This window comes from Triturus cristatus, chromosome 6 (genome assembly GCF_964204655.1).
Source record: "Triturus cristatus chromosome 6, aTriCri1.1, whole genome shotgun sequence".
In the NCBI taxonomy this organism is placed as follows: Eukaryota; Metazoa; Chordata; class Amphibia; order Caudata; family Salamandridae; genus Triturus; species Triturus cristatus.
The window spans coordinates 1,135,001,842-1,135,023,051 of NC_140589.1; the positions used below are offsets into that span (position 1 = coordinate 1,135,001,842).

A 21,210-nucleotide genomic window follows, 5' to 3' on the forward strand; every position below is an offset into this window, starting at 1 on the left:
TGTTTTGGATGTATGGCGGAAACCACTTTCTTCTCCGGCGGTTTCCAGACAGGTGGCAAGAAGGTATAGGGTGGCGCCTGGGGTTCCGGATTTTCTATCGATACACCCGTCTCCAGAGAGCCTAGTTGTACAGGCATCCTGCTCGAAGCATGCTTCGGGTGCTTTCCCTCAGTCTCCCACAGATAGGGAGTCTAAGAAGGTGGACCAGGCTGCTAAAAAGACCTTCTCTTCAGGGAGTATGGCATTAAAGTTATCTAATGCCACATGCTTGCTGGGGCGTTACATACATGCATTGATGTACTCAATGAAGACGTTGGCCCCTAAGCTGCCTGAGGGCGATAAGGCGTCCTTCTTGGAGGTGGTTACGGACACTCAGGCCGCTGCCAGACAGGTGATCCAGTCAGGATTGGATACGGTGGATTCGGTGGCGAGGATTATGGGTTCCTCCATAGCTGCAAGAAGGCAGGCATGGCTCAGTTCGTCGGGATTCTCCGCGGATGTTCAAGCCACATTAGTGGATTTGCCATTTGATGGGCAGAAGTTGTTTGGTGAGAAGGCAGACTCTGCACTGCAGAGATTTAAAGACAGCAGATTAACAGCAAAGTCTCTGGGTCTGCAGGCTCCTGCAAAGGGTTCTAGTTTTAGTAAATTTAGGGGCTTTGGAAGATCGTCTTTTCGCTCCTACCGACAGCCTCAGCAACAACAGCAGCAGCAGCAACAGCAGAATCCCCTCTATAAGTCCTATAGAGGGAGGCAAAGAGGTCGGAGAGGTTCTGGACGCAACCCCTCTTCTTCCATCTCCTCCTCTGTTCCCAATGAGGCTTCAGGGAAGCAGCCCTAGATCCCCCATCCCGGATCATGTAAAACCTGTGGGGGGTCGGGTGTCCTACTTTCTACGTGGTTGGAAATCTGTTACGACAGACCTTTGGGTTTTGAACCTCGTAGAGACTGGGTACGCCCTTCCCTTTCGGGAGTTTCCTCCCCCTTACCCTCCTTGCCAAGGTTACTGCTCAGAGGACCATCTGCTTCTCCTGCAGAAGGAGGTTCTAGCTTTGCTCGAAAATGGTGCAATAGAGGTGGTTCCGGAGCACGAAAGGGGTCAGGGATGCTACTCCCGTTATTTTCTGATTCCCAAGAAGGACGGCAGATTGCGTCCGATATTGGACCTCAGAATCTTGAACTTTTACCTGAAACAGGAGAAATTCAAGATGTTGACCCTTGCGCAGGTACTTCAAGTGTTGCAGCAAGGAGACTGGATGGTGTCGCTCGACTTGCAGGACGCATACTTCCATGTACCAATCCTGAAGTCGCACAGGAAGTATCTCCGTTTTACGGTTGGGTCGCAACACTACCAATTTGCGGTCCTCCCGTTTGGTCTTACTACCGCACCTCGAGTGTTCACAAAGGTGATGGCAGTGGTGGCTGCTCATCTCAGGAGGTCGGGGATTCCAGTTTTACCCTACCTGGACGACTGGCTTCTGAAGGCAGGGTCCCCAGAGATGGTGCAGCGTCATCTGCAGGTAACATCTCAGCTGTTATTCGACTTGGGTTTTTCAATCAATGTGCCCAAATCTCACCTGTTGCCCTCTCAACGCAACCTGTTTATAGGGGCAGTACTGGACACTACTGTGTCTCGAGCATTCCCTCCTCCTCAAAGGATTCTCGACATTCAGGAGATGGTCCCTTTAATCCACAATGGAGCGGTTGTTCCAGTTCTGAAGGTCCTTCGCCTGCTCGGTCTGTTCGCTTCCTGCATTCTGTTGGTCGACCATGCACGCTGGCACATGAGGGCGCTCCAGTGGTATCAGCACAACGGGGATCTCAGGGAGTCGATCAGGATCTCCAGAGAAGCTGCAGCAGATCTATCTTGGTGGAGCGTGGAGGGCAACCTGTCCCAAGGGAAGCCTTTTCATCTACCTCCATCGATGGCCACAGTGATAACGGATGCCTCCACTTTAGGGTGGGGTGCTCATCTGGGGGATCTGGAGATCAAGGGTCTTTGGTCTCCAGAGGAAAGGTTGCTTCACATCAACCTTCTGGAGTTACGGGCAATACGTTTGGCGCTCAAGGCCTTCCTCCCTTCCCTTCACGGTCAGTCTGTTCAAGTCCTGACGGACAACACTACCGCGATGTGGTATATAAACAAACAGGGAGGAGTGGGGTCTCTTTGTCTCTGCAGAGAGGCCCTACGTCTGTGGACCTGGGCTCAGGTCCATCGGATTTGTCTCATGGCAAATCATCTGGCTGGGGTGCTGAACGTTCGTGCGGACAGTCTCAGTCGGCAGTTCTCCGCCGACCACGAGTGGAGGCTCCATCCGGAGGTGGTTTGTCACGTTTTTCGGACGTGGGGGATACCTCGGCTGGACCTGTTTGCCACCCGCGAGAACGCGCACTGCCCATCATTCTGCAGTCTCCAGTTTCCGATGCATGGGGCGTTGGGGGACGCGTTTCAGTTGAATTGGGGCTCACAACTCCTTTACGCGTTTCCTCCCATACCCTTGATTCCTCGGGTTCTGAGGAAGATTCGCCAAGACCGGGCCCAAGTCATATTGGTCGCCCCGGATTGGCCAAGAAGGGTGTGGTATACAGATCTTCTGCACCTCTCCTCGTGCCCTCCGCCTCCCTCTGAGGGCAGATATCCTCTCGCAGTCGGAGGGGTAGGTTCTACAACCCCACCTCCAGAGCTTACACCTTCATGCCTGGAGATTGAACGGGGCAACCTGAGTTCATTCTCTCTCCCGCCTGATGTGGTGGATGTTATTTTATCGGCCAGGCGACACTCCACCAAGTCCATTTACTCCTACAGGTGGTCTAAATTTGTAAAATGGTGTGGAGAGAGGTCCATTGACCCTTTAAAAGCCCATCTTTCTGATGTGCTCCAGTTTGCTCTTTCCTTGGCTCAGCAGGGCTGTGCTGTGGCCACGGTCAAGGGCTATCTTTCGGCCTTATCAGCTTTTCTATGCCTTCCTGATCAACCGTCATTGTTTAAATCTCCGGTTGTGCTGAGGTTTATCAAGGGCCTTACAAATATGTTTCCTCCTACTCCTTTTGTAATGCCACAGTGGGACCTTAATCTTGTCTTAACTTTTCTGATGGGGTCCCCGTTTGAGCCTCTTCATAGCTGTCCTCTGAGGCTTTTGTCCTTTAAGACGGTCTTTCTTGTAGCCATAACCTCAGCAAGGAGGGTGAGTGAGCTTCAAGCTCTTAGTTCTAAACCCCCTTTTCTAACATTACATGCTAAAAGGATGGTACTTAGGACCAGGGCTGCTTTCCTGCCTAAGGTAGTTACTCCGTTTCATTTGGGGCAGTCTATTACTCTCCCTGTTTTTTATCCACCTCCTCATCCCTCCAAAGAGGAGGAAAGACTTCATCGCCTGGACCCAAAGAGAGCTGTGAGCTTTTACTTGGACAGAACAAAGGACTTTCGTCTGGACGATCAGCTCTTCGTGGGTTATGTTGGTCATTCCAAAGGAAGAGCGGTGCACAAGTGCACTTTGTCGAGATGGATCATCCTTGCCATCAAGATCTGCTATGCCCTGGCTGGTAAAGTTCCTCCTGAGGGTATTAGGGCTCATTCAACTAGAGCTAAATCTTCTACATCTGCTTTGGCCAGGGGTGTTCCTGTGGCAGATATTTGTAAAGCTGCGACTTGGGCCTCCCTCCATACTTTCGCAAAGCATTATTGCTTGGACTCTGAGATGAGGAGGGAGGGCCACTTTGCGCGCTCTGTCTTGCAAGACTTTCTGGTATAGGAAGGTGGACACCCTCCTCCGGGAGTGGGGACTGCTGTAGGAATCTATTCACAAGGTGAGGAATCCACTGGCAGATGTATCCATCAGAAGAACAAGTTACTTACTTCGTTAACACTTTTTCTGGTGGATACAGTATCTGCCTGTGGATTCCTCACTGGCCCACCCGCCTCCCCGTTGTCTACCTTATAAGTTGTCTTGTTTGAGATGTTATTATGCTTTCTGGTACATTGGTAGGAAATGCTTGTTTTATTTGGCTTTCCTTTTGTTTATGTACTATGTATATTTGATTGTATGTTGTATACTGTGTATACTTTGAATTTGTCGTTGGTCCACCCTTGTGCCTCGGGGGCACGGAAAAAATGGGTGGAACTGACATCATCACGCCGACGTGGCTCTCTTATGGCTCCGGTGACGTCATACGGAGTCGCGAGCGGAGCCGATGCAGTATGACGTCGTCCACGTTGGCGTAGAGAGCTGGGGAAAATAAGTTCCGTGGAATGCTGGCGCTAGGGATATTCACAAGGTGAGGAATCCACAGGCAGATACTGTATCCACCAGAAAAAGCGTTACCGAAGGTAAGTAACTTGTTCTCCTGCATTTCTTGTGCCTCTTTCTGTGCGTTTTTTCTTCTTTCTTCACATGTCCTACCTCTGTAGGCATAGTTAGAAACTCGCATTTGAAAAACCTTTGAAATTCACAAAAAAAACCATAGGTTTCAGGCATGTTATAGTTAGAAATTAGCATTTAAAAAACCTTTGAAATTCACTGAAAAAAACATAGGTTTCATGCACGTTATAGTTAGAAATTAGCTTTTAAAAACCTTAGAAATTCACTGAAAAAACCATTGGTTTCATGGGTGTTATAGTTAGTTGGATATTTCACTCGTACAAAACCATAGATGTCACTGACCATGTCATGAGAGATGTAATATGTGACGTCATCAGCAGTGCATTGTGGGGACGCGAGTTGTAGTTAGCATAACTAACTATAACGGAGGAATTTCTATGGTTTTGTATGAGTAAAATGTCCAACTAACTATAACACCCATGAAAAATTCTATTTTGAATAACTTTGGCGCCGGTTGACGAATCCTCGCGAAATTTTCAAAACTAATGGGGCGCTCCGCTCAGCTCCTACCTTGAAAGTTTCGGGGTGATTCGTCAAGCGGGGGCCGAGAAAAAGGAGGGGTCCCAAAACGCGTTTTCCCCATGCATTTTTCCATAGGACCTTTAGTCGCAACTACAGCCCGAACGGCTGAACAGAATTACGTGAAATTTGGCAGAGAGGTAGCCATAAGGTCAAGGAAGTGCCTTTTGCAGGTCTGGTGTAAATCTGTTCAGTATTTCCTGAGAAAATAGCATTTAAAAGCATATCAATATCTATACGCGCGCAGCGTGCGCGCACTGTGCAAGCCCTGTGCGCGCACCCTGCCGTGCGCGAGCTTAATTCTGATTGGTTGTTAGATGTCGGTAAACAATTGAATCGGTCGAAACCAGGAAGTGCCGGCCGCCATTTTGTCTCTCGCAATCTGAGGGGGTGAAAAAAAAAGGTGGAGAACTTGAAAAGGGGGCAGAGTGGACAGTTCCTGACCCCCTAGCCTTGGTCAGGGGGTCACAGAGGGACCCCCAAGGGAGAAAAAACGTGTTTTTTTTTAAAATCGCGAGGTGCACGCAGCGCGCGCGCTCCCCACGGACTGCCAACCGTTGGTGCTCGGTGCGCAAGGCGCACCGAGCGCCCACAGCGCGCGCTCGGTGCGCGCACCTTGCGAATTTAAAAAAAAAAAAAAAATCGCGGTGCGCGCACGGTGAAAAACCTGAAATTTTTTTTTAATAAATAACTTAGCATTTAAAAAACCGTACAAATTCACTGAAAAAACCATAGGTTTCATACACGTTATAGTTACGAATTAACATTTAAAAAACCTTGCAAATTCACTTAAAAAACCATAGGTTTCACACATGTTATAGTTAGCTGGACATTTCACTCGTAAAAAAACAATGAAATTCCCCCGTTATAGTTAGTGCAGGCAACTATAACTCACGCGACCGCAATCGTCTGCTGATGACGTCAGATATTACATCACTGATGACATATGTGTCTTTATGAAAAATAAATATTTGTAATATATGTATAGCTAAAGATTAATGGAAGAAGACATGGGTAAATAAGTGTCTAAATACAGTGATGTAATATCTGACGTCATCAGCAGAGGATTGTGGTCGCGTGAGTTATAGTTGCCTGCACTAACTATAACGGGGGAATTTCATTGGTTTTTTACGAGTGAAATGTCCAGCTAACTATAACATGTGTGAAACCTATGGTTTTTTAAGTGAATATATATATATATATATATATATATATATATATCCAAATCAGGAAAAAAGTCCTCACGAAGAATTAATATCAGATTTTAGAAACTGTTGGGAGTAAATGACCTTCTAATATCTGATGATGTTAACATCAACTTAATTCACACTCTTCAGGATGAGGATCAGCTATTGATTTAAGACCAACAAGGGAATATTCAACCGCAGAGAGAGTACCACCTGAAACGTAGTTACAAAAAGGAGAAACTCTTAGCAATGGAGATTGCCCTGCTGGGTTTAAGAATGCTGCATGGCAGATTTCAAGCTGACAGCTCCCTGACACGCAGTACAAAAACAACTAACTCTATAATTGACTACATAATAACTCAATAGTAGACTACATAATAACATCCTTATCGCTCTTAATGTTTATATCATCGTTCTTGATGGAACAAAGATTCAAAAGTTATCACTTTCCCCAGATAATTGAATTGCAGACTCTTCCAATAATATTCTGCTCAGCAATGCCTTAGCTAGGATCTCTTTACACATCAGACTATGAAAGATTAAAATAGACAGAGAGTTCAACCACACCATAAAAGGGAAGTAGCAGCAAAATTGATAAGAGACAGAGTGCATTGCTCTAGAAAATTGGGAGCAATTTAGGCAAATTGCAACCTATGTCAACGCATCACGGCCGACCAAACCAACTGGACATAAAAAATGTTGGCCAGTAAAAAATGGCGAAGGACAATCTGAAGAAGGTTGGCAAGCCAAAAGAGAAGTCAATAGGGCATGGAGGATGATGGAGGATCCTAATGAAGGATCCACAAAAACATCCCTAATAAAACGCTTCTGTGAACAAAGGCAGAAATACAGGAAACTAATTTGTAAAGAGAGGAAACACAGGAACTATACCTTCTGGGTAAAGCTGGTACAGTCGAGTAAAGATCCGAACCCAAAGATGTTTTTGCTGACAGTCCACAGTATAGGCCAATGCCCTTACAGCACAAACCGCGCAAATATCTCACAGTCTGGGTAACCTTTCTAAAGCACCCAATGAGAAAGAAAATCAGTGTATGAGGAAACCGCTGGCACACTAAATGTCATAGTAGCTGCAAATCACTGCAGTCCAGAGAATGTGTATCATGAAGAAGAGGAAATTCACCTCAGCCTGGTAAGCAGAGTCACTGAAATATTCAAGGGTGATCATCACAATGGAGAACGGGGACCAAATGGGGTACCTCAGGTAATTTATAAAATGAATCCAGATTTCTGGGCAACTCAGTTAACAAGTGGTTTTAACTTCGTATTTGAGAAAGAATTGATACCAGATTCTTGGAGGGGCTTGATCAGAAACCCTATATATAAAAGCGGAGTTAGGGCAGTACCAGCAAAGTACAGACTCATTTTCTTATTGGATAATGAGGCTAAGTACTTTGCCTTCTTACTGTTGGAATATCTAATAACATGGAGTAATGACCAGGAGATTATACCATTAAATAAAACAGCCTACTGTCAAGGTGTAGGTACCTCTACAAACATTCTAGCGCTTCCACTCGCCATTGATCAACAACAGAGAAATCAGACATCTTTATACTTTCGTTTTAGCAGCATTTAATTGTGTACAGAGGAATAAACTGTGGGGGAAACTAGCAAATTGGAAGCTTCCTCCACTACTATTAAGGCAGATTCAATTGCTGTACACTGAAAACTGGGTAAGTATCAGTAGAGGAGGCTGGACACGCCTATCTAGAAAAGTAAGTGAAGACAAACACCTGACGGTATTGATTGCTCTAGTGCTCATACCTCAAATGTGTCAGCAAAGATCAAAAGGCGCAGCACTATTGTCAGCCTTTGAAACACTCTATAAAACCTTGAGGCACCATACTTGCTTCCAATCTTGACAGTAATTTCTGCTCATTTTCTTCCAACTTTGACCTATGACAGGGAAGCCCTAGTGGGAGGAATGCAAAGTCACTGGGCCTGATAGTATCTAAAATCTACAGATAATTCTTCCCTCTCCTGAAGAATGGGTCTCCCACACAGATACAAATCGAATTTGGCCTTGTGAAACAAACAATAGACAGACCAGGTGCATTTTTGAAGGTCTGCCACAGACTTAAAACATCCACTGATAAATCCGTAAATTAATATCCATGGCAAGAAATAGGTAATTGTGCCGACAACGCATGAGCAAGACGCTATCTGGACTTTTCCTTGGACAAACTTAAAAAATAAACACTCTGGGAGTTTCCATGCACAAATCAAATGTTCAAGAGAACTGTACTGGGCCTGTGGTAGACCAGTAGACCGCCTGGCCGCAATTACAGTAGTAGGAACTCCTCATCTTACCGCCCTCACCCTGGTGGGCCTGAACAGGGACTCCACGACTTGCTGTGGGTCTCGGGATCAAGTTTACCCAGGTACATCTTGAGACATGGCCTGACTACTTGTGCTGTCCAAAGATTAAGATCTGCGGAGGATGTGAGGCTAGTAGGATTCTCCCCTTCACTGAGGACTCCCATGGATACCAACGGCCCAGGCTCCTGATTTGATGGGAGTGGACACCTGGCCCACTGAACCGAATGGGCCCATAACCTGGTGAAGCCTAGTCACAAGGCCAATCTACTCGGATATGTCCAACTCCCGAGACTTGCGCCCAACACCCTGAAGTGTTCCTTGATCCCTGTGGCCTGTCAGTAGAAAACTGAAATACATCTCGGAAGAAGGGTACGGCCTGATTCACTTACGTCACCAAACCGGGGTGCAGTGTTGTATTGTGCCAGGCTCTGGTTGCAGCCTTTACAGAGAAGTACAACACACACTTTCTCCAGCAAAGCCTTCAATCATGCTGTGACAAATTGGGTTGTTGGTTGAGGGGGTGAAATCCTACTCAAACAGCAGACACAATCCATATTAGGGTGAACTACAAAGAGTCACAAAATTAACCTATGCTTAACCCTTTGGTAGCTTGGCCCAAAAGAATTCAGGCTTAATTTAGAGGCAATGTGTAAACTATTTATGATGCACTTAAACAGTAATAAAGTGAAAGCACTACACAAGAAAAATCCCACACCAAATTAGAAAAATAGGTAAATTTTAATTGATTATATGACACCAAAGCAATAAAAATATAATCAGTAGAACCAACGTTATTAATTATTTAACTTTAAAGTGAAAAATAGCACCTAAAAGTTATGGCTGACAGAATTGGAGCGCAGTTTGGAGTTAGAAAATTTTTTGAGGAAAAATGTCTGAGAAGGTAAAATTCAGTGTTGCAGGACAGCGGGTGGTGTCTGAGAAGGATGCATCATAATTGGGGAGCCGAGGGATGAGGTCATGGTGAATATTTCTACATGCAGACTTAGCCTCTTTTATGGATTTTGTAAATCTCCCGCAGGATGAAGATGCAGGCTGTAGCTGACGGGGGCTCCACGAGGCCGGATACCCCTTCTGCGAGGAGCTGCTGAACAGGATTTGCTACTGTAGAGAAGAACAGTGGGGGCTGCCGTGAATTCAGGTCAACCGGTGATGCAACTTGGATGGATCGGTGAGCAGTCAGGTCCCGGTCTCCTTTTAGTTCTTGGAGCACCTATTTTTAGAAAAGTTTTGAAGTCCCATGTTTTGGATTTAGGCTATCTGGGCACCTTTGACACCACCTCCAAGGGTCCAGGACTAGACGGGCACCACTTGGAGGGTCAGGACTTACTCAGGCTTGATTTCGGAGCGGGTTGAAGATGTTTGGCGTCTGTTCTAATCAGGATGCCAACTAGCTCTTGAAGTCACTCTAAAAGTCTTGGGTGCAAGCAGTAAAGTAGGTCTAACGTAGCAGGGATGTCCTCTGAGGACACAAGGAAGGCTTCAGGCAGCAGGACAGTCCTCTTAGTGCACCAGGGCATTCTTTTAAAGTACACAACAGGCCACTGGCAGGAGGGATATCCTCTGAGAGTCCTTCTGCAGGTCCAGAAGTGAACTGCAAAGTGAGTCTGAGGGTCCTAGTTTTATACCTGGTGCCAGCTTTAAAGTGGAAGAGGTTTTCCCCCCACTAAAGTGTCCAGAATTTTCTGCCACCTTAACCTGGTCCCAGTCTGTCTGTAGTCTCAATAGACTAGTGTGCAGTTCTAGTGTTTGAGCAAAGGGAATGTCTTTGAAGTGCAAGTGAGGCTGTATACAGTTCTGCCCCCAATCCTGCTTGCATGGCCCATCTTTCCAACACCCAGTCCCTCTATAATGTGGCTGTCTGGGAGGAATGCACAAAGGCCAATTGTCAATTACATCTAGTCAGGTGACGCAGGAATCAGGCTGCAGGCACTAAATGTTTAAGACAAGAACATGCCAGCTTTCTAAAGTGGTATTTTCAGAAATGTAACTTGTAATCTGACTTTACCATTAAATGTAATAAGGTCAGCCAATGTTATCCTATTGGAGAGGAAGGCCTGACAGTAGTGAAAAATGAATGTGTGAGTTGTTCACTAGATGGACATGTCACTTAACATTTAACATGAGCAACATCTTAAATACAATGCACCCTGCCCTATGGGCTGTTTAGGGTCTACTTAAGGGATGACTTATATGTAATACAAATTGAGTTTTAGGCCTGGCAAGGGGTTTATTTTGTCAAGTCGAACTGGCAGTTTAAACTGCTCATAGGTTGTGATGGGAGGCCAGGGACATGTTTTAAAGGGATACTTAAATGGGTGGCACAATAAGTGCTACAGGAGCCCTAGTAGTATTTAATATACCAGCCCTGGATATTTATACTACACTTCTTTACTAGGGACTTAAAAGTACATTAAATATGCCAATCATGTGTCCGCCAATTTACCATGTTTTAGGGAGTAAGCACAATAACGCTAGCATTAGTTAGCAGAGGTAAATTGCACAGAGTCTTAATACAACAAAAACAAATTCAGCAAAACAGGAGGGGAGAAGGCAGGAAGTCTGGGGGAAGACCACCCTAAGGCTGACAGGTATAACCCTTGTCTAGAGAGTGAGTTGGGTACCTCACATTGACTCAGTCTCCTTTTCACTGTGAAACTAGCATTGACAGTGCAACCTATCGCTCTGCCACAGCCTAAATTTGCCACATCAATAAAATATTACAAGGAGACCCTGGTTACCCTAACCATTCTAAGAAGCCAACTGACTGATGGAACATACACCTGGCCTATAAGATATTGGGAGATCTGTAGTTATACCTAGTAGCATCACTAACATAGGAAAATAAAGTGCTGGTCTTTGGAGAGCACAAAGCAAAATGGACAGCTACATTAACCCTGCCACCATCTGTCCACATCTAGAGCGGTCAACTCCAGACACAACTTTCCTCTACATGATACTACAAGCAATCCAGGTGTCTCGTACGGTGGTCAAAACTAAAATTTTGAGATGAGTATGGACATTGTTCTATTCCGATAGGGTCTCCAAAGCAGTAGGATGCATTGTTAAAATAGAAGAAACAGCCTGAAAACTCAATGCAGCAGTGTCCCACCTTACCATGGCCTCCAAGACTCTGGCAGAACATTCTGAAGATGCTAAGGGCAGGGCAAGCAGAAACAAACTCAGAATCGTGGGTCTTCGCGAGGATGTTGAAGGAGTCTCCTCGGAAAACGTCTTAAAGCCTGAATTTCCTTGTAGATGCTACCTGACAAGTTCCTAGAAAAGATGCACAGGGCCTTGGTTCAGAGGCTTCATCCAAGTGCCCCCTGCTGATTCACCACTGTAGTCCTGAACTATAGGGACAGGTTTGGAACCCTTAGAGGGGACAGGGCCGTCAAAGGTTGTCATTCCAGTCCTCCCAGATCCTAGCTTTCTACAACTACATCAGTACTGTTTAAAATCAACGGAATCCTTCAAAACTCTCAAGCAAAAGACAAGAGCAATGAATATCAAATATATGCTCATCTTCCGACTAGCCTCAAAGTCATCCATAGTACATGCTCCTTCTTCGATTCACTGGACACACAGAGAAGATCCTTCTTCTCCGCCAGTGGACTGGGTGGCAGAAGAAAAGGGTACTGAGGCAGCGCCTGACTGCCAATGATACTTCCGTAGTTGTGCACAGATGATAGATGACTGGTTGTGAAAGGTTCGACTACTTGAACCTTCCCACTTCAAGGTTACATGCCCGGGGGGGGGGGGGGGGTCACCAGGGGACCAAAGTGCCTAAAGTGACCTAATGGGGGATGCACTATCTTTCGTGGAGGCAAATGAGGTGGAGCCACTACCCTGTCTTTTAGATGGGCAGCAATGTGTAATCCTCCTTTACCCACACATGGAAGTTGAACACTCCATAATACATATGCTACACTTTTGTTCTAAATGAGGTTCAACAGGGTGGCAGATACTTCTGGAGTTGAAGTATGGGCTTTGATGTTTTTGGGAGGTAAGCGGGTTTGCGTGTTATTTTGGTTTTGTTACAATTGTTTTATCCCAGATGACAGTGCTTCCTTTCTCAGTGGCACTTGAAACAGAGGTCTCACATGCAGGTCCTCCTGCAATCTACCTTTTTCAGCGTGTCCTTATGCACCCTATGGAAGCAGCTTCACCTTTATTACCTCCCTGGCCCTTGTGGCATTCTTTAGTGTGATGTCATGGAACATTAGTGGCGTCAAGATGATATTAAGATTGGAGCAGGCCTGTATTTTGTCAACCCACCTTCTTCTTTCAGACCTGGAGGTGAGTGCTTAGATTATAATTGGAGCATCTTGACATTCGAAAGGAAGAGCTTCAGTGCAGGCTGGACTTTTTGTAACAATTTTTTGTGGACTATACCACGCAGATCTGGATCAATTTTGCTAGCTGTGTTTATGTGATGGGAGACAAGTCCAGGAAAATACTTTACTGGTTGGCCACCAGAAACACTGTCTCCAAGGTGATCCAATGACTAATAGATCCAGATGGGAGTGTTGTATGCACTACCTTGGGGGTAGCCTCCATCTTTCTCGCTTACTACCACGCATTATATGCAAAATGACTGCTCTCTGACCGTGAGTGGTCCACTCAAATCATTGACCACCTCTCTCTAGGGATTTGAGTAAGTCTGAGAGGGAAATGTTGGATCCGTTTATGACTGAGGACGAATCAATACGCTATTGGGGACAAGCTCCCAGGCAAAACACCTGGTCCAGATAAGCCCACGCTCGAATACTCGAATACTACACTAAATACAAATCACTTTTCTCCAACCATCTACTAGATGTACCACTCCCCGGACTTGCTCTAGTGATATCTGTGGTGATTCCTAATTTAGTGCATCTGATGGAGCATTGCTACTCCTACCGCCCTAGCTCCCTGTCTATAATTTTAGGCCATTACGAGCAGTGCCTTCCCTAATAAACCCAAACGAGTGCAGTTTCATCTCCAGCCACAGCACTCAACACTGAATCCACAGGGTGCACACCACCCTTATATAGAAACACACCCTTAAAGACTACCAGTGCCTTAGTACATTCGCTGCACTAGACACCAGGCTTACTTGGAGTCTAAACATATTGCCGTTAGCCAAAGCACAGAAGGATATGAAGGGATGGTCAAACCTCCAGCCTAATATCCTGGGGAGAATAGACCTCTTCACAATGATGATGATACCCATGTTTCTATACTTACTTCAAAATTTTCCCCTCATGATATCTTAGGAATGGTTTGCAGATTTGTGGGCCTGGGTACGCGATTTTTTAATGGCAAGCTAAGCCTTGCGCATTGCATTCAATAAATGAGCCCAATCTATATATGTTGGTGACTTGGTTATGGCAGACAGCTGTTTCTATTACTGGACATTACACATCCTGGTCTTGAATGTTTGGCTTCAAGGAGAATATGATGATTCAGCATTCCAAACCAAAATTTCCCTAATAGGCCGAGACAAAATACTGGGCTTAATGAACAATGACCCCATCCCTCACTCACTCCCAGAAGTAACTAATTTAACCATTCACTGCTGTTGCACTTTACTCTGCTATATTGGTTGGTATAACCAACAGAATTAAGGAATGCCCTTATGGCATGGGAAATGGGTCCAACAAGGCACCTGATTGTTCGGCTTTGAAGCACTTGGATCTTTATGGAATCCCCAAGTTAGGTGATGTCTGGAGGGCAAACAAAAGAATTATTCCAGGCTCCCCAGATTAAGTATGACCTTCATATGATTCAATTCCATAAATATCTCCAACTCTGCTACACGTTAGCCACTCATTAGGCAAATTTGGTTGACCCCATGACACAGTATAGCACGTTGAAGGCCAAATTGGTTTTCATTCCATTGCGCTGGGGGGATTTCTCGCATGTACAAGTTGCTCATCAACAATGCCCCTGACCTTTCTGCAGACTTCAAAGGATGATTTGGGAGGACTGAGTGACTCTCCTGGAGGAATGTGAGTGGAGGGATGCAAAAGTGGCACCATGCAGGATGTTCATTCTTTTCTGTTTACAAATCATACAATTAAATTATCTGCATCTTACCTACTTTACTCCCATGGAATTGAGACATGTTGAAAGGATCTCCCCACCCTCATGCTTTCAATGTGATGCTACTGAACAGTGATTTGTTTCCAAGTAGTCTGAGACTGTCCCGTTATTGTGGCATATTGGTCTGCAATACTCACCACTCTGAATAGTATAAGAGGCAGACCAGTGGATCAATCAAGTCGCATCGCCCTCCTGGGCATTTTAGAAGACCTGGGAGGAAGGCACGGAGAATGTGCCCTGGTGAGTATTGATTCTGTGATTGGAAAGCGAGACCCTACCTCGTTTTGTAAATCGGCAATGGCTCATCATATCAGTGCAGTGGAAAGCCATGGATAACTACAAAGATGGAGGAACCCATATATAAAAATAGTGGTTGATCACGTAAATACTGTATGATTTGGAGGCGGTGGTGGAACTACTATGGCATCATTACTGGATAATGCACAGTGTCTATGTTGCTTGCAAAATCCAGAACATTTTGCAACTTGTGTTGCGTTGTGTGCTGTTTTATTGTATTGTGTTACAAAGAATACAATTTGGTTTATGTAAAAATGGGATATAGCAAGAGAAAGTCATCCTTACTTTTCATCTGAATAAAATCCAGCTGGTGGATTGACTGAAGCAGAGGATCACTGTCCAAAGTGAGGTCAAATTCGGAAGACACTTTGGGTTCCAAAGCTCCTTTTACCCACTGTTCCTGCGAAACCTGGACTCGTTTAATTAAAGCATCAGAAATCTGAAAGAAAACAAATGCAGTTTAATATTTTACCAATTTCATAGGTGTTGGCCATCAAACCTTGCTTGTGACATATGACAATTGAAATCAAGGGTCCAACATTTTTAGTGACGTCTGCAGTTATGTGAATTTTGTAGTAAACACTACAGCTACAGAATTGGACTCCATTGTCCATTATTTTATCAACAATTTGTTTATTAAGGCTAAACCTAAATATTCTAATTCTAATCAGCTCCCATTGTTAACTGCACATTGAGGAAAACCATTTTTTCAAGCTAGCTAACACAAAATAAACATGTATTATAAACAAATACCTAATGGTTAATGTATGATTGGGCCCTATATCGCCATCTTGGGTGTCTGGTGAAAATAAGATATTTAAAAACCACTTGGTCTTCAGCCTTATGGTTTATAATGTCACTTAGAAGTGTTTGTGTGTGTGTGTGTGTGTGTGTGTGTGTGTGTATATATATATATATATATATATAATTTTCAAAGTTTGTCCCATGCACAAAGACGCACTCAACTGCAGGTAATTCCACTGAATTCTTTATTTCGGGGGACAAGCAAGTTTCATCCTGAACATTCACGCCTGATGCGTTTTGGAGCACCCTGGCCCCTTAATCATAGGCTGCTGGTAACAAACGCACTGCGCACCCAAAGCACACATATCATTTTCAAATTACGTCCTCGGGTGGGTTCAGGTGTGTGATAACAAAAGGATTCTGGTATCCGTAGTACTTCCTTGGGAAAATCAAACCCTTCAGTGGGTTTTGCGATGTTACATTTATTTTAAACAATGTTCAAGCCCTCCGGTGGACCTCAAGATGATGATGGTGACATCACTGATGACATCTCAAATTACATCACTGATGATGACATCATCCAGTGACTGTGTGTTTCTGTTTAAATATGTTTTTTTTATATAATATATCAAATCCACAATCCTGAAGCCGTGCAGGTAGCACAAAAATCAGGTACAGACCACTCCGTGAGTATGGTGAAAATATAGTGCTTTAATCTTCCGATGACAGCAGCATGACACGTTTCGACCGGGAAACCCGGTCTTGATCACATGACATGGCCTAAAACCAGCAAGTTTAAATACTGTGGTGTTTACCACCAATGCTCCACCCACTTAATCATGAACAGTGAAAAGATACTGACGGTAGAATAGGGACCGGACGTTTGATGGGATTAAAACTAACAATATGGCAAGTTGTACAGTCAAAACCATTCTAATATCAATATAGTCATAATTTATATGTAAGTACATCTAGAAATAGATAAATATATATGAATATTCACAAAAAATTGTGGACAAAATCATAGAAGGTATTAGACTAGTAATGGGCAAGTGCCCAAAGATTGCTTAATCAGAAATAATACCGAAATAAACAAATGCCTGACAGTCAATATCACAAAAGAGGTAAAAAGTTTTGGAGCAATCAAACAACACACAACAGTAGTAAAAAACAGTGCAAAGTGCAATACCAATCGAATATTAAATCATAGTCAATTTGAAATGTAAAATCGGACGCCTTAATAAGAAAAAGTGCAAAGTGTCTAGTGCAAAAGTCCATAGAATTTACCAAAGTAAATTCAAAACCGTAAACACTAATAATCAAATATATAAAAAATATACAGTTGGGAACAAGAAAAAGGTCAGTGCAATAGAATAATCAAAAGTGTAAACATAGCGCATTCTACAAGATGAGAAATGAGCAGGACCAAGAAATTGGTAAATAATAAATCCTGCTAAATGGATGAATTCAGCAATCCAGTGCCGTATATTTAATCCAACCTCCGCCAAATAAACATTTACCCGATCCCTACACCTCATCTCCACTGAATTTAAACCAGTAAAACCAGAAAACTAGTAAAACTAGCTAAAAATCCGATAAAAATAAGGCATATAAAACACAGATAAAAATTCATTCAAGCAGAAGAAAGTTTAAAATACAATCGATATAAGAATAGCAGCAAACAGAAAACATTATATGTAATGCAAGGCTCAGATTGTACAGTATGGCTGTCAAAGGGTAATGGGACAAGCCTGCCCCATAACAAGATCAATAAAAAAGACCCTATAAAAGACCCTATAATAAAGACCCTATAAAAACCCTATAAAAAGTTCCCCGGTGTTAGGACCATTGGGGATCTTCGTGTCCAAAAGTAAAATGTAATGGCTCTCCAACTGCCTAAGTTTCCTCTCTCTATCCTCTCTCTATCCCCACCTCTTTTGGAAAATGCGTCAATAACAAAATAACTTAAATCTTTAAGATTATTTTGATGAACCAATTTAAAATGACGCGCCACAGGATAGCTGGGGTCAGAGTTAACAAAAGCTCGGAGATGCTGAAGATACGGTTGAAGACCTGGAGCTTTGTGCTATATCGGAGATGACAAATACATTGAAGTACATAAACAGCATAATCTGTTTTACAGGTAAACAAACCCTTAATCTTGCATACATCTTGGGTGAAGTCATCACGATATTCGAAGGTGTTAACTCCAAATTTGCAGGCCCTGCAGAAACTGCATTTAAAAAAACATCCAGTGACTGTGTGTTTCTGTAAAGTTTAAATATGTTTTTTTATATATTGTGTATATATATATATTCACGAGTGAAATGTCCAGCTAACTATAACATGTGTGTAACCTATGGTTTTTTAAGTGAATTTGCAAGGTTTTTTAAATGCTAATTCGTAACTATAACGTGTGTGAAACCTATGGTTTTTTCAGTGAATTTGTACGGTTTTTTAAATGCTAAGTTATGTATTTATTAATTTTTTTTTAAAGGTTTTTCACTGTGGGCGCTCGGTGCACTTCGCGCACCGAGCACCCACGGTTCGCAGTGTGTGCCGTGCGCGCGCGGTGCACGCACCTCGCGATTTTTTTTTTTTTTAAATTGTTTTTTTCTCCCTTGGGGGTCCTTCTGTGACCCCCTGACCAAGGCTAGGGGGTCAGGAACTGTCCACTCTGCCCCCTTTTCACGTTCGCCACCTTTTTTTTTCACCCCTTCAGACTGCGAGAGACAAAATGGCGGCCGACACTTCCCGGTTTCGACCGATTAGAATGTTTACTGACATCTAACAACCAATCAGAATTGCGCTCGCGCACGGCAGGGTGCGCGCACTGTGCGTGCACGGTGCGCGCGTATAGATATTGATATGCTTTTAAATGCTATTTTCTCAGGAAATACTGAACAGATTTACACCAGACCTGCAAAAGGCACTTCCTTGACCTTATGGCTACCTCTCTGCCAAATTTCACGTAATTCTGTTCAGCCGTTCGGGCTGTAGCTGCGACTAAAGGTCCTACGGAAAAATGCATGGGAAAAACACGTTTTGGGACCCCCCCTTTTTCTCGGCCCCCGCTTGACGAATCACCCCGAAACTTTCAGGGTAAGAGCTGAACGGAGCGCCCCATTTGTTTTAAAAATTTCGCGAGGATTCATCAACCGGCGCCAAAGTTATTCAAAATAGAATTTTGAGATTTCCTATGGAAACTAGGTTGTAACTATAAATATCTACTGGCGACCGCCAGTAGATAATAAGGTGTTTTGAAGAATAAGTGGGTGTATAAGTGTCTGAATGACTGAATGGATGATTTGGTAGGTGTGTGACTGACTGTATAAATGAGTGATTAAACGTGTCTTACTGAATGCATGGGTTAGTGACTAAACTGTGTGAATGTCTGTATCAGTCTCACAGTTGGTGTGTAAGCGGCTGCCTGGGTTGGTGAGTAGCTACATGAGTGTCTATATGGGTTATTGATTGGTTGTCTGAGTATCTGTATAGGTGCCTGAGTGTCTGTGTAGGTGGGTAGGGGATATGTGACTCTGTGCATAGATGTGTGAGTGGGTGATTCAATGGGTATATGGGTCCAAGACTGCATGTGTGAAGGGCTGTGTGGGTGGGTGAGTGTGAGTATGGGTGTGTTGGTGAGTGAATAGATGTCTCAGTGTTACATGTGTGAGTAACTACATATGTGAAAGGCAGTGTATGTGTGTTGGAGTATATAAATGACTATATGTGAGAGTGAGTAATTGTGAGCGTAGCTGTATGGATGAGTGTGTGCCTGTATCAGTGATTGTGTAAGAGTATGTATGTGTTAGTATCAGTATGAATAAGTGAGGTGGTGTGTCTATAACTGTAGAGGTGAATAAATGGGAGTGTGATTGATTCTTTACATGACTGACTGGGTGTGTGAGTAACTGTATGGATGAGTGGTGGTATGTGAGTGTCTGTATAGGTGTACGAGTACATATGATAGTGCTGTATTGATGAGTGACTGCATGTATGAGTGACTGTATGAGTGAATGAGTGGACGTGTGTGTACACCTAGGAATCAGTGAGTGCGTATGTAGTAACTGGTATTGGTGTGTCTATGGTTTCGAAAACGGTACTCTATATTTTAGAGTGGGTGTATCAAAGTTTATATTAGGGTATTAGGAGATGCATTAGATTATCACGTGGATGATGTCATCAGTGATGTCATTTGAGATGTTATCAGTGATGTCACTGACCATGTCATGAATGATGTAATATGTGACGTCATCAGCAGTGCATTGCGGGGGCGTGAGTTATAGTTAGCTCAACTAACTACAACGGCCAAATTTCTCCGGTTTTGTATGAGTGAAATGTCCAACTAACTATAACGTCCCTGAAACCTGTGGTTTTTTCAGTGAATTTCTATGGTTTTTTAAATGCTAATTTCTGACTATAACGTCCCTGAAACCTGTTTTTTTCTGTGAATTTCAAAGGTTTTTTAAATGCTAATTTTTAACTATAACATCCCTGATACCTATGTTTTTTACAGCGAATTTCTAAGGTTTTTTTTCAATACTAATTTCTAACTATGCCTACAGAGGTAGAACATGGGAACAAAGAGGAAGAAAGGCGCAGAAAGAAGCAAGAGAAATGCAGAAAGAGGCAACAGAAGTCCAGAAAGATGAAAAAAAGTGCAGAAAGAAGAAAGAGATATGCAGAAAGTACCAATAGACGTGCAGAAAGAGGCCTTGTTCCAAAGTCATCCTGTGCCCCCAACTTTTTACTGACTGGTACTGGTGGTAACTGACTCACCAGGCCGGGAACCAGTGCTATGCTGAAAGACTCTTAGAATACAGTGAAAACACCTACATACACTAGGGTACACAATGGGTTGGGGGAACCCTGTGATTGGCATGACCTCTCCAGTATGGCCCTAGTACATAATAGGGCTTAGGGATTAAAACTACCCCTAACTCAGAGGTGCAGAAAGAGGCAAGAGAGGTGCATAAACAGGCAGGAAAGGTGCAGAAACAGGGAACGGTGGTGCAGAAAGAGAAAAGCTAGGAGCAGAAAGAAGTAAGAGCAGTGCAGAAAGAACCAACAGAGGTGCAAAAAGAAGCAAGGGGGTGCAGAAAAAGGTAGGAGGAGTGCACAAAGAAGCAAAATTGTTACAGAAATAGGCAGGAGGGTGCATAAAGAAGGAAGAGAAGTGCCGAAAGAGGCAAGAGAATTGCTGAAAGAAGCAACAAGGGGTAGAAAGACGCAAGAGAAGTGCAGAAAGAGGCAAGTGAGGTACAGAAAAAAGCAAGAACAGTGCAGAAACAACAAACAGAGGTACGAAAACAGGCAAGAAGGGTGCAGAAAGAGCAAGAGAATTGCAGAAGGATGCAACAGAGGTACAGAAAGAGGCAAGAGAGGTACAGAAACAGGCAGGAAAGGTGCAGAAACAGGGAACAGGGGTGCATAAAGAGGCAAGAGTTCTGCAGAAAAAAGCAACAGAGGTGCTGAAAGAGGCAAGAGGGTTGCAGTAAGAAGGACGAGAAGTGCAGAAAGAGGCAAGAGAATTGCTGAAAGAAGCAACAGAGGTGCAGAAAGAAGCAAGAGAAGTGCAGAAAGAGGCAAGTGAGGTGCAGAAAAAAGCAAGAGCAGGGTAGAAAGAACAATCAGGTGCT

General features: G+C 43.8%; 1 protein-coding gene across 2 annotated transcripts in view; it reads right to left on the minus strand.

Annotated features, from left to right (window-relative positions):
* TRIM67 (tripartite motif containing 67) overlaps positions 1-21,210 on the minus strand; it is a 449,109-nt gene that overhangs the window by 95,351 nt on the left and 332,548 nt on the right. For both annotated transcript variants that reach the window (XM_085612036.1, XM_085612035.1), the window contains exon 5: positions 15,110-15,263. In XM_085612036.1, the coding sequence (XP_085468162.1) occupies positions 15,110-15,263 (154 nt within the window). The remainder of the gene's footprint in view (positions 1-15,109; positions 15,264-21,210) is intronic.